The following is a 13,444-nucleotide window of genomic DNA, read 5'->3' on the forward strand; positions in this document are numbered from 1 at the left end:
GGTGGTGAGTGGTAACGCCAACCGGATGCTTCAGATTTACACATCTGGTAAAAAGTTTGGCTCATTATGCTCATCTGTGTTAGTGTGTGTTAGCAATATTCTCCTCGTGCTGTTTAAGTTGTAGCTAAATAGGTTATTAATGAAAGGTTCAGAGTTGATATGAGACGCACTTCTTTGTTAAAGACAAGCGAAGCTTTTTTCGAAGTTGACACTGACTATCAAGGTAGGTTAGCTGGCTAGCTAGCAGTTCTAGCTAACTTACCCCTGCAAAGCTATGCTAGCTATCTAGATAATTGACTTTAACCCATATTGTGGTGTTTCGGGTATCAGTCTATATGTAAAATGTGTTGTAAAGTTTTCCTCTTTGTTGTTCGTATAGGTCAGTCAGAAAGCGCGCAAGCTAGAAGTTCCCCGACTTTATTGATGTGACTCACTGATATACTGTTGCTGTACTGTCCATACTTTATTAATCGTCAGGGATAATAAGGTTCATGGGCTGTCATCAAATCAAATTTTATTCCTCACATACTTCATAAACAACAGGTGTGGACTAACAATGAAATGTTTAGTTATGGGCCCTTCACAACAATGCATAGAGATATTTTTTGGGAGAAGTAATAGAAAAGTAAAACACATTATAGAAGTAATAATAGATACACAATGATGAAAGATAACTTGGCTATATACAAGCGCGGCCCTCCACCTCACGGTAAAACATAGTGGCCCCCTTTCTTGACGGTGGAGAGAATTGTGTTTTATAGTTAATTTTCTGTAATTCTACACATTTTGCCATGGGGCGTGGAGAAGTAATAGAAAAGTGAAACACATTATAATAAAAGTAACAATAGATACATGATGATGAAAGATAACTTGGCTATATACAAGCGCAGCCAGGTTCAAGAATTTTGGGGACCCTAAGCAAAATGAGGTTGGGGGGCCCTCCACCTCATGATAAAACATTATAGTGGCCCCCTTCTTGACGGTGGAGAGAAATTTATGTTTTCCTGCAATGCTACTCATTTTGCCATCGGGTGGAGAGACATTTTTGCAGTTTTGAAGCTGATTTCCTGCAATTCTACACATTTTGTAATGACTTATGTTAATATGATATCTTAGTGAGAATGACTTACAAAAGGAATGGGGGCCCCCTGGAGGTCAGGGCCCCTGGGCACTTGCCCTGCGTGTCGGTCGGTATTCGGCCATGAATACTACAACTTTAGATAACTGGCTAGACTAACTAACAATCTAAAAGTTGTTAGCTGACATGGCTAATTGAGTGACTGTCAGTGACTGATATAACAAGAGTAAAACTGCTGATGCACAACCAAATTTCAAAATTGCACCTGGTGTATTCTACTATTCTTACTCTAGTCTGGGGGCCCTAAGCGACTGCTTATGTCGCTTATGCCTGGAACCGACCCTGTACAAAGGGTACGAGGTAATTGAGGTTGATATGTACATACAGTTCATTCGGAAAGTATTCAACCCCTTCCCTTTTCCACCTTTTGTTACATTACAGCCTTATTCAAAAATGTGTTAAATTAATTTCCCTCATCAATCTACATACAATACCCCATAAAGACAAATCAAAAACAGGTTTTTAGAATTTTTTGCAAAAGTATAAAAAACATTAACCTTATTATCATAAGTATTCAGACCCTTTGCTATGAGAATTCAAAAATTGAGCTCAGGTGCATCCTATTTCCATTGATCATCCTTGAGATGTTTCTACAACTTCATTGGAGTCCACCTGTGATAAATTCAATTGATTGGACATGATTTGGAAAGGCACACACCTGTCTATATAAGGTCCCACAGTTGACAGTGCATGTCAGAATGCCAAGTGTCACATCTGGAGGAGACCTGGCACCATCCCTGCGATGAAGCATGGTGGTGCCAGCACCATGTTGTGGAGATGTTTTTCAGCGGCAGGGACTGGGAGACTAGTCAGGATCGAGGGAAAGATGAATGGAGCAAAGAGATCCTCGATGAAAACCTGCTCCAAAGTGCTCAGGGCGTCGGACTGGGGCGAAGGTTCACCTTCCAACAGGACAATGACCCTAAGCACACAGCCAAGACAACGCAGGAGTGGCTTCGGGACAAGTCTCCGAATGTCCTTGAGTGGCCCAGTCAGAGCCTGAACTTGAACCTGATCGAACATCTCTGGAGAGACCTGAAAATAGCTGTGCAGCAACGCTTCCCATCCAACCTGACTGAACTTGAGAGGATCTGCAGAGAAGAGAAACTAGAGAAACTCCCCAAATACAGGTGTGCCAAGCATGTAGTATCATACACAAGAAGTCTTTGGGCTGTAATCACTGCCAAAGGTGCTTCAACATAGTATTGAGTAAAGGGTCTGAATACCATTTTTTTTTTGCTAGGTAAAGCTCCGCCTAATCTCAGTTTACTGGTCACCATATCAACACCCACCCGTAGCAAGCGCTCCAGCAGGTATATTTCACTGGTCATCCCCAAAGCCAACACCTCCTTTGGCTGCTTTTCCTTCCAGTTCTCTGCTGCCAATGACTGGAACGAATTGCAAAAGTCACTGAAGTTGGAGACTTACAGTGGGGCAAAAGTATTTAGTCAGCCACCAATTGTGCAAGTTCTCCCACTTAAAAAGATGAGGCCTGTAATTTTCATCATAGGTACACTTCAACTATGACAGACAAAATGAGAGAAAAAAATCCAGAAAATCACATTGTAGGATTTTTAATGAATTTATTTGCAAATTATGGTGGAAAATAAGTATTTGGTCAATAACAAAAGTTTCTCAATACTTTGTTATATACCGTTTGTTGGCAATGACAGAGGTCAAACGTTTTCTGTAAGTCTTCACAAGGTTTTCACACACTGTTGCTGGTATTTTGGCCCATTCCTCCATGCAGATCTCCTCTAGATCAGTGATGTTTTTGGGCTGTTGCTGGGCAACACAGACTTTAAACTCCCTCCAAAGATTTTCTATGGGGTTGAGATCTGGAGACTGGCTAGGCCACTCCAGGGCCTTGAAATGCTTCTTACGAAGCCACTCCTTCGTTGCCCGGGCGGTGTGTTTGGGATCATTGTCATGCTGAAAGACCCAGCCACGTTTCATCTTCAATGCCCTTGCTGATGGAAGGAAGTTTTCACTCAAAATCTCACGATACATGGCCCCATTCATTCTTACCTTTACACGGATCAGTCGTCCTGGTCCCTTTGCAGAAAAACAGCCCCAAAGCATGATGTTTCCACCCCCATGCTTCACAGTAGGTATGGTGTTCTTTGGATGCAACTCAGCATTCTTTGTCCTCCAAACACGACGAGTTGAGTTTTTACCAAAAAGTTATATTTTGGTTTCATCTGACCATATGACATTCTCCCAATCTTCTTCTGGATCATCCAAATGCTCTCTAGCAAACTTCAGACGGGCCTGGACATGTACTGGCTTAAGCAGGGGGACACGTCTGGCACTGCAGGATTTGAGTCCCTGGCGGCGTAGTGTGTTACTGATGGTAGGCTTTGTTACTTTGGTCCCAGCTCTCTGCAGGTCATTCACTAGGTCCCCCCGTGTGGTTCTGGGATTTTTGCTCACCGTTCTTGTGATCATTTTGACCCCACGGGGTGAGATCTTGCGTGAAGCCCCAGATCGAGGGAGATTGTCAGTGGTCTTGTATGTCTTCCATTTCCTAATAATTGCTCCCACAGTTGATTTCTTAAAACCAAGCTGCTTACCTATTGCAGATTGTCTTCCCAGCCTGGTGCAGGTCTACAATTTTGTTTCTGGTGTCCTTTGACAGCTCTTTGGTCTTGGCCATAGTGGAGTTTGGAGTGTGACTGTTTGAGGTTGTGGACAGTTGTCTTTTATACTGATAACAAGTTCAAACAGGTGCTGTTAATACAGGTAACGAGTGGAGGACAGAGGAGCCTCTTAAAGAAGAAGTTACAGGTCTGTGAGAGCCAGAAATCTTGCTTGTTTGTAGGTGACCAAATACTTATTTTCCACCATAATTTGCAAATAAATTAATAAAAAATCCTACAATGTGATTTTCTGGATTTTTTTTCTCATTTTGTCTCTCATAGTTGAAGTGTACCTATGATGAAAATTACAGGCCTCTCATCTTTTTAAGTGGGAGAACTTGCACAATTGGTGGCTGACTAAATACTTTTTTGCCCCACTATATCTCCCTCACTAACTTCAAGCATCGGCTGTCAGAGCAGCTAACCGATCGGTATAGCTATACACAGCCCATCTGTAAATAGCCGATCCAACCTACTACCTACCTCATCCCCATATTTGTCTTTTTGTATTTTCTGCTCTTTTGCACACCAGTATTTCTACTTGCACATCCTCATCTGCACATCTATCACTCCAGTGTTATTGACTATGTTTGTTTATCCCATGTGTAACTCTGTTGTTTTTGTCGCACTGCTTTGCTTTATCTTGGCCAGGTCGCAGTTGTAAATGAGAACTTGTTCTTAACTTGCCTACCTGGTTAAATAAAGGTGAAATAAAAAATGTAAAACTATGTAAGTGTAATTTTTCATTTTAAAACATTTCTAAAAACCTGTTTTTGCTTTGTCATTATGAGGTATTGTAGATTGATGAAAACATTTTTTAATCAATTTTAGAATAAGGCTGTAACATAACAAAATGTGGAAAAAGTCAAGGGGTATGAATAATTTCTGAATGCACTGTTTAGCTAGGAATAAAGTGAAAGATAATAAACAGTAGCAGCAGCGTATGTGATGAGTCAGCCTTTTTGCACAAACTTTAAATGCAGGTAGTCCAGGTAGCTATTTGGTTAACTATTTAGCAGTCTTATGGCTTGGGAGTAGAAGCTGTTTTTTTATTTTTTTTTACTTGGCAAGTCAGTTAAGAACAAATTCTTATTTACAGTGACAGCCTAGGAACAGTGGGTCAACTGCCTTGTTCAGGGGCAGAACAACAGATTTGTACCGTGTCAGCTCGCGGATTCGATCTAGCAAACTTTCGGTTACTGGCCCAGCGCTCTAACCACGAGGCTACCTGCCGCCCTATTCAGGGTCCTGTTGATTACAGACTTGGTGTATCGGTACCGCTTGCCGTGCGGTAGCAGAGAGAACAGTCTATGACTTGGGTGGCTGGAGTCTTTGATCATTTTAGGGCCTTCCTCTGACACTGCATGGTATAGAGGTCCTGGATGGCAGGGAACTTGGCCCCAGTGATGTACTGGGTCATACTCACTACCGTGTGTAGCGCCTTGCAGTCGGATGCCAAGCAGTTGCCATACCAAGCAGTGATGCAGACAGTCAAGATGCTCTCAATGGTGCAGATGTAGAACTTTCTGAGGGCCCATGCCAAATCTTTTCAGCCTCCTGACGGGGAAGAGGCATTGTCATGACGCTAATACATTATTTTGGACAGTAGTTATAGTTGTATCTTCAGCAATACACCTAGCTATAACCATAAGAGAAGATTTATAACATGGCCAGATAAGATCCTTGTTTCACCAGCAACTATGTCTTTCCCCCATAGGTTTAGGAGACACTTCATCTACACTCTGATGCATTTGTGACTTAGTCAACGGTGAGACTGCTTAATCTTTCGGTTAGTCGTCCTCCCTTGTCAACTGTGTTGCTGTTGCCCTGTGTTCCACACCATGGCACGCCACAGTAAGCTGCAAAAACAGGTGTTGTCTCTGTACCGCCAGTTCCTGCGTGCTGGCCAGGACAAGCCAGGCTTTCTACCCAGGATCCGGGATGAGTTCCGAGAGAACTCCAGCATCAAGAAGACTGATGTCATGCACATAGAATACCTTTACCGGCGCGGACAGAGACAGCTAGACCAGCTGAAAGATGTGAACACAAAGCAACTAGGAACTTTCTCCAAACCTAAGGCAGAGCGATAACCAACACTATTTCCGTCTCCACACCCTCTGTTGTAGCTACCTCCAGTTATGTGGATAATACACCGTTATCAATTGTGTTACATTCATCATTCACTAGTCAGATTACTACTTTCAATCTGCAGCTGAGTAAGTGCAGTCATTGTCCTAAGCAATGGCCATTGTTCTGATCTGTATGACAGTACCAATGCACTGTGCTCTTTCATAGAGCTGGATACCACTGATGATGATGATGATGATAAATGTTTAAGTCAATCTCTGGCCAGTGAGTTTGTTGGGTTGAGCAGACCAGTTGCTCTGGTCATTGTTGTAAATACTTACTTTCATCTAGCTACATTTACCTGTTGAGTGTTTTGGATTAAAGACTTATATCATCAGTATGGGAAGTGAATTTGACTATTATGTAAAAGGTCTAGTTAATACTATTATATGCTTACGTGTCACAGGAGGTCAAGTTATGGAATCTTAGATTTTTATAATACTTTTAAAAATCGAAATGGTGTACTCTTACTGCATTGTTAGGTCGTAACATAAACATTTTTCTGCACCAGCTATAACATCTAATAAACTGTGTATGTGACCAATAAACTTTGATTTGATTTAATGCTCATGAAATATACAGTCAATTAGAAATGCCTGAGTAATTTAGACACTGCCAGTCAGCAACAGACAGCAGACAAATCTAATGGTCCAATCCCAAATTGACCCCTTGACCCTACGCCCTATCAGAGAGGAATAGGTGTATCAAGAGGGTTATTTTTCGCCAAAATCTGTCCAAAATAGATTTCAAATAGAGCTATGACTACATGGATCTCTGCCACCCCAGGTAACTCAAGCCAGCAATAAAACCAATTTAAAAAAACAGATAAAAGAATACCTTACTGCACAAAGGGGACTGTGAAGAGACAGACATTTTATATACTGTATAATGTATTGTAATTTGCACTGTACTATTAGACCTATATATTGTGTGTATGTACTGATTATGTATGTTGGCCATGTACCCCTGACTGCATTGTGCAGTTTGGGGTGAGGCTCAATGTGAGCGGAGTCAAACATCTGACCCCACCCACCGTATTTTTTTAATGTCCTCCACCGGTTTGACAGTCACACACTGAATACAAACACACACGTTTGTGCAAGGAACACGTTGAATACAAACATATTTCCTTTTTGAAGATCTTAAGAAATATTATATAAAGTGGTACCAGCACATATGTTGAAACACTTTTTGCTTCATGCTATATTTGAGACAAGCTACTGATATTGTTGCGGTGAACAACAGACTTGTTATGTATGCCATGTACTGTTAAAATTGTGTTGATAAATGTTATAACTTTGTAATTATATTATTTAATTGAGAATAAATATACAGTTACTAGCTATCCTGATTTATAATGCTATTTACTTTCCTCATCAGAATGGAGACACACTATACCATATAGACAAGCTGAATGTGCTTTGTACATTAAGTTATACCAGCTCCACTAAAGAGATCAGAGACTCGGGTGATTTCTAAGTCATCTTTACTAAACAACATAACACAATTAACAAATGAAACAATTAACACAGCAGACAAAAACAAAGTTTGACCACTCCTCAAAAATTGCTTCACTCCTGCTCCTCAAAAGAGGCAAAGGCAGTCATTTTCTTGTTGTCAACTGCCTCCACATAGAACATCTAATCTCTGTAACTGGAATGAGAACATGAATGGTTTCTTGATGAGAATATTTTCCTCCTCATCCAGGCCATCATACAACCGTAGTTCTTTAAGGGTTGTAATACGGTCTTCCCCCTCCATCCCAATTACACTAGGGAGGGAAATGGTGCCTTTAAATGTTTGGCGTTCGCACCACCTTGCTGCTTCCTTGAAGAAAAAGGAAGAATAAATATTAAGAGTTGTGCCTCATTGGGTGATCAAGTACATTTTTTACAATACCACCATGCAAACAAAAGCCATTATTACTAAAGAGGTTTTCAGTGATATCTATAACTACTCAACAAGTCTATTATATCTTGCCATGCATCAAGCCTTCAGCATTACACACAGTAGACTACATACACAGTTCACAGCTCCCAGTTCGCCGTGCATTTTGTTTTCAGTATTGTCTAGAAAGAAAACAGATTGTTGTCATTAAGTAATGTAAGGGAACCTCTAGGGATGTGTGTACAGGAATGCACCTTACTTTAGCTAATAGTCTATACAGTACCTGATCCTTCAGAGCTGGAGGCTGATGTGACATGCTGTGACTTCTTGGGGGAGAATCATATACATCATCCTGAAATATATTGGAGGGGGGTTAAGTCTTTAAACATTGGTTTAAGACTATACCACTCATCATATGATACATCCTACCTGTGTTTTGTTTTCGCCTCCTTTTTCGATCTTTCAACCTCACTTCTTCAGACCTTAGTGAGTGTATGATGTACATTACATACATAAAATATATTCAGGTCAGTTTGGCTACAGTGAAACAAATGATTTTAAGGAAGCAAATGAAAAGTTTGTATAATGTTCAAGACTTTGGGGCAGCAGGGTAGCCTAGTGTTGGACTAGTAACCGGAAGGTTGCAAGTTCAAATCCCAGAGCTGACAAGGTACAAATTCTCTCGTTCTGCCCCTGAACAGGCAGTTAACCCACTGTTCCTAGGCCGTCATTGAAAATAAGAATTTGTTCTTAACTGACTTGCCTAGTTAAATAAAGGTAAAATTAAAAAAGACTTACGACATGGAAAGTTCTGCAGGAGAACTAGGCACCACAATAGTGTGCTGCAGGCACAGAAATAATCATTGTTCATATGTTATAACAACAGAAAATAGGACTAATATAAAATACTGAATAACCAGAATCTTACCATCAAAACAAACACCCCACATTTGTTTGAGAAACTTTGCATTGGTAGGCCCTGTGATGTGAACAAGGTACAATTTTCAATAAAGGAATGACAATCAAATGACAATCAGTGGAATCATTTCAAGAAATATCTAACCTGAACATTACCCACACCAAAAGTCCTCCAAGGTCCAGGGGACAAGATTCGAGCAATGTTTCTGTGAACACAGTGTATGTGAAAGTTAAGAAAAAGTACAATTCAACAGCTTTTTATACTCCAGCATGCATAACAGTTTTGAACACAGTTGGAACTGAATTTGCCCAAAGGCTCGAACTCAATTTTTTTAAGGGGTCATAATGAGTTCAAAGAGAACTGCCCCACTGATAATGTTGTCTATGGTTTTGTTTCCATCTGTTTAATGCACCGAATGGGAAATTATGTATCATACATGTATGTAAGTACAAACATATTTGACATATTACATTTCACTTCAAATTAAACAGAGCCATAGATTTTTAAACTGAACTACCACTATCCAGATGGGATGAAACCGGGTGCCCGAAAAACCTGAATGGTTGGGTGCGACTTTTCTCTCCAGCCAGTGCCATGGAGGGGATCTAGAAAGAAAATCTCCCTAGCTTGTGGCCTCAGTATCTGTTAAATGTGTTCAAATATGAACATACACACTTTGACATACAACTTTCAAACCTATGACTTTAAAATAGTCGGATTTATACTGAAAAACTATAGAGGTAGTGGTTAATGAAACAGCTATAACGCATTGTAATTCTAGAAAAGAATAAGAGCGGCAATGAGCAACTTCATTTTACAGTAAACAAACAATAACAAAGGCAAAACTAAATTTACTAACACCTAATGTCCAATGTGTTTATCCATGTAAATTCAATTAAGAATCGCTTTCGTTGACGTTGATACCGTCGACGTGAACCAAACTATTTAGGTCACCCGAAAGGAGGGGTTCGGGTTAAACGGGTTTGACTCCGCCCACATTGATGCCGGCCCGGAACTGCACACTGCAGTCAGGGGCTTCTCGGTCTTATTGCTAAATTATATTATTATTATATATTACTATGTAAGATTCTCATTATAGCCACAAGGTGGTGGTAACTTGCGTAGCAGATCTTAGCACACGAAGTAGCGTAGTTAAATGTAAACAGGAAGTGGATACACGGGGTTCGTTCTTGGCCTGTGAGTCTTTTGAGATTGAGACTACATTTTTGTTCATTTTAATCGGATAATTACATATCTACAGAATTATTGTTATAGTAGCTTGTATATTTGTTTTACGTAAAATATTTGAACATGTCCGGATCATCGAGGCCAGGTGAAATGTCCAATTCGCAGTTGTTCCAGCAGGTCAGTATTTTCGATTGATAAAGCCTGGACGTATTTAGTTTACAAATTATAATAGATATGATGTCATGCAGATAGATTGGTTAGTCAGAGCCATAGCTATATTTAGATGTATCTTAATACATGGCTCTGGTCATAGGCATATACATTATTGGTTAGAGCCTGTTTGATCTGTTCAATGGCTATTTAAATTAATGATATCCCTAGCGCTACATTCATTGGCAAAACCGGGCAGGGTACTTCATATAGCATTTTTCTTATTCCATTATATCCCAAAATACAAGGTTGTTTTACTCAGATGGTTATAAACAATGTCAGTTCTTGCGTCTATAGGTTCGTCTTTGAATTTGAGAGTGGTTATTTCTCCAGGCCCATAGCTCAGCTATAGTAAACTAAGTGGGATGGCAGGGCTTTCGTTTGGCTGAAAAAATGCATTACGAATTGTGCTGTAAGATGTGGTTAAAGATGTGGTTGCTGTAACATGTACTCAGCTGCTAACCTGCCCTCTCTTTTCCCAGTTAGCACTTTTGGGCTGGCTCCGTTCAGACAGCGAAAAAGACAAGGAGATCTTAACGGCCATCACAGGCATTCAGGTGGCACGAGAGCTCATGAACCGTCTCACAGGACAAAGAGAAGTGGACGCTTTTAAGGTGAATTGATTAAACAGAATGGAAAGACAATTCTTATAGTCTATAGGAGCAGTCTACATACTAAACAATCTTGGCAGAAGTTGTCAAACATATTCTAGTCAGGCCCGCTTGAGGATTTTTAAATTTATTTTTATTTTACCTTTATTTAACCAGGTAGGCAAGTTGAGAACAAGTTCTCATTTACAATTGCGACCTGGCCAAGATAAAGCAAAGCAGTTCGACAGATACAACGACACAGAGTTACACATGGAGTAAAACAAACATACAGTCAATAATACAGTATAAACAAGTCTATATACAATGTGAGCAAATGAGGTGAGAAGGGAGGTAAAGGCAAAAAAGGCCATGGTGGCAAAGTAAATACAATATAGCAAGTAAAACACTGGAATGGTAGTTTTGCAATGGAAGAATGTGCAAAGTAGAAATAAAAATAATGGGGTGCAAAATAAATAAATAAAATACAGTTGGGAAAGAGGTAGTTGTTTGGGCTAAATTATGACATGCCTAAGGGGGGCATTTTAAGTCCATGGTCATACACATCAACAACCTTTGTTGTATATAATAACACAAGAAATATATGCACCCCACTAGACATACTAGTGTATCCGAAATGCAGCCGTAGCTGTCTAAGGCCTACACATAACTTGCGCCTACCAACACACACCGATCAGCTCGACAGAATGAGCACCACTAGTCTATCAAAGATTCTTACAGGCTTCATAGCATCAACTTCAATCATTACAACTATAGGCTACATTGCTGTTGAATTTGTGACACTACGCAATAAGCATAACCAAGCTGGACAGCCAGGACAACAGGAGCACTGCGCCAGGGCTCACCTCATAGCACAACCAATTAGGCTACATTGGTCATTGTCCTTATACCCTTCAAATAACTCAAAGCTGTATATCTATCATTAGCAATTAGACCCGTAAAAGCAATCGATGACATTAAGAATCACAGATAAATCTAAAAGATGCTTAGAAGAGTTGCAGTCTCCTCGATGCTGTGTTTAACCTCTCATCCTCTCAACCTTTCATTCTCCTTCCTGGCAAAATATACTTGTCAGTTATTTTTTTGTATTATATTAGGATCCCCATTAGCTGTTGCCAAAGCAGCAGCTACTCTTTCTTGGGTCCACATGAAACATGACATAATTCAGAACATTAATAGACAAGAACAGTTCAAGGACAGAACTACATATATATATTTTTAAAAGGCACACGTAGCCTACATATCAATACATACACACAAACTATCTAGGTCAAATAAGGTATAGTGGGGAGAACAAGTATTTGATACACTGCCGATTTTGCAGGTTTTCCAACTTACAAAGCATGTAGAGGTCTGTCATTTTTATCATAGGTACACTTCAACTGTGAGAGACGGAATCTAAATGCAATAAAATGCAAATTAATTACTTAAAAATAATACAATGTGATTTTCTGGATTTTTGTTTTAGATTCCGTCTCTCACAGTTGAAGTGTACCTATGATAAAAATTACAAACCTCTACATGCTTTGTAAGTAGGAAACACTGCCGATTTTGCAGGTTATCAAATACTTGTTCTCCCCACTGTAGAGGCGTTATGCCGTGAGGTGTTGCTTTATCTGTTTTTGATGTAACATGCTCTGTGTTCACTGACTATGTTCTTTAGGGTGGAGAACACATTTTCACACATTGCTGTAGATACCCCAAAAATGTTAGTCATGTTTCAGTGCCAACAGCACAGTAGGCATTGCTGACAAAGGCCCGTCATATCTTTGAAGAACACTGATGTTGGTGGGACCTGCAGGCTGGTCGGTGAGCTTGGCATCACTCTCGACTAGAGGTCAACCGATTATGATTTTTCAATGCCGATACCGATTATTGGAGGACCAAAAAACCAGATACCGATTAATCGGTCTATTTTTTAAAACTTTTTTGTTGTTGTAATGATGTCAATTACAACAATACTGAATGAACACTTATTTTAACTTAATATAATACATCAATACAATCAATTTAGCCTCAAATAAATAATGAAACATGTTCAATTTGGTTTAAATAATGCAAAAACAAAGTGTTGGAGAAGAAAGTAAAAGTGCAATATGTGCCATGTAAGAAAGCTAACATTTAAGTTCCTTGCTCAGAACATGAGAACATATGAAAGCTGGTGGTTCCTTTTAACACGAGTCTTCAGTATTTCCAGGTAACAAGTTTTAGGTTGTAGTTATTATAGGACTATTTCTCTCTATACCATTTGTATCATGAACCTTTGACGATTGGATGTTCTTATAGGCACTTTAGTATTGCCAGTGTAACAGTATAGCTTCCATCCCTCTCCTCGCTCCTACCTTGGCTCAAACCAGGAACACATCGACAACAGCCACCCTCGAAGCAGCGTTACCCATGCAGAGCAAGGGGAACAACCACTCCAAGTCTCAGAGCGAGTGACGTTTGAAACGCTATTAGCGCGCACCCCGCTAACTAGCTAGCAATTTCACATCGGTTACACCAGCCTAATCTCAGGAGTTGATAGGCTTGAAGATTTGCGAAGAGCTGCTGGCAAAATGCACGAAAGTGCTGTTTGAATGAATACTTATGAGCCTGCTGGTGCCTACCACCGCTCAGTCAGACTGCTCTATCAAATCATAGACTTAGTTATAACATAATAACACACAGAAATACGAGCCTTAGGTCGTTAATATGGTCGAATCCGGAAACTATTATCTCAAAAACA

The 13,444-nt window shown here is 40.0% G+C and overlaps 1 protein-coding gene and 1 long non-coding RNA gene across 2 annotated transcripts; one reads left to right on the plus strand and one right to left on the minus strand.

Annotated features, from left to right (window-relative positions):
* The first annotated feature begins 45 nt into the window (after window positions 1-45).
* LOC112257698 (succinate dehydrogenase assembly factor 1, mitochondrial) lies at window positions 46-7,399 on the plus strand. Its single transcript, XM_024431481.2, has 2 exons — window positions 46-223; window positions 5,495-7,399. Exon 2 carries the CDS (start codon window positions 5,619-5,621, stop codon window positions 5,865-5,867), a length of 249 nt encoding a protein of 82 aa, XP_024287249.1. The 5' UTR covers window positions 46-223; window positions 5,495-5,618; the 3' UTR covers window positions 5,868-7,399.
* LOC112257700 lies at window positions 7,380-9,713 on the minus strand. The gene is made up of 8 exons (XR_006084063.1): window positions 9,228-9,713; window positions 8,855-8,915; window positions 8,720-8,770; window positions 8,590-8,633; window positions 8,221-8,273; window positions 8,075-8,143; window positions 7,927-7,973; window positions 7,380-7,731 (listed from the first exon to the last, which is right to left on the minus strand). It is a non-coding gene; the product is annotated as an uncharacterized LOC112257700 (long non-coding RNA).
* Window positions 9,714-13,444: the final 3,731 nt, after the last annotated feature.

Source organism: Oncorhynchus tshawytscha, linkage group LG09 (genome assembly GCF_018296145.1).
Source record: "Oncorhynchus tshawytscha isolate Ot180627B linkage group LG09, Otsh_v2.0, whole genome shotgun sequence".
NCBI classification, from domain to species: domain Eukaryota; kingdom Metazoa; phylum Chordata; class Actinopteri; order Salmoniformes; family Salmonidae; genus Oncorhynchus; species Oncorhynchus tshawytscha.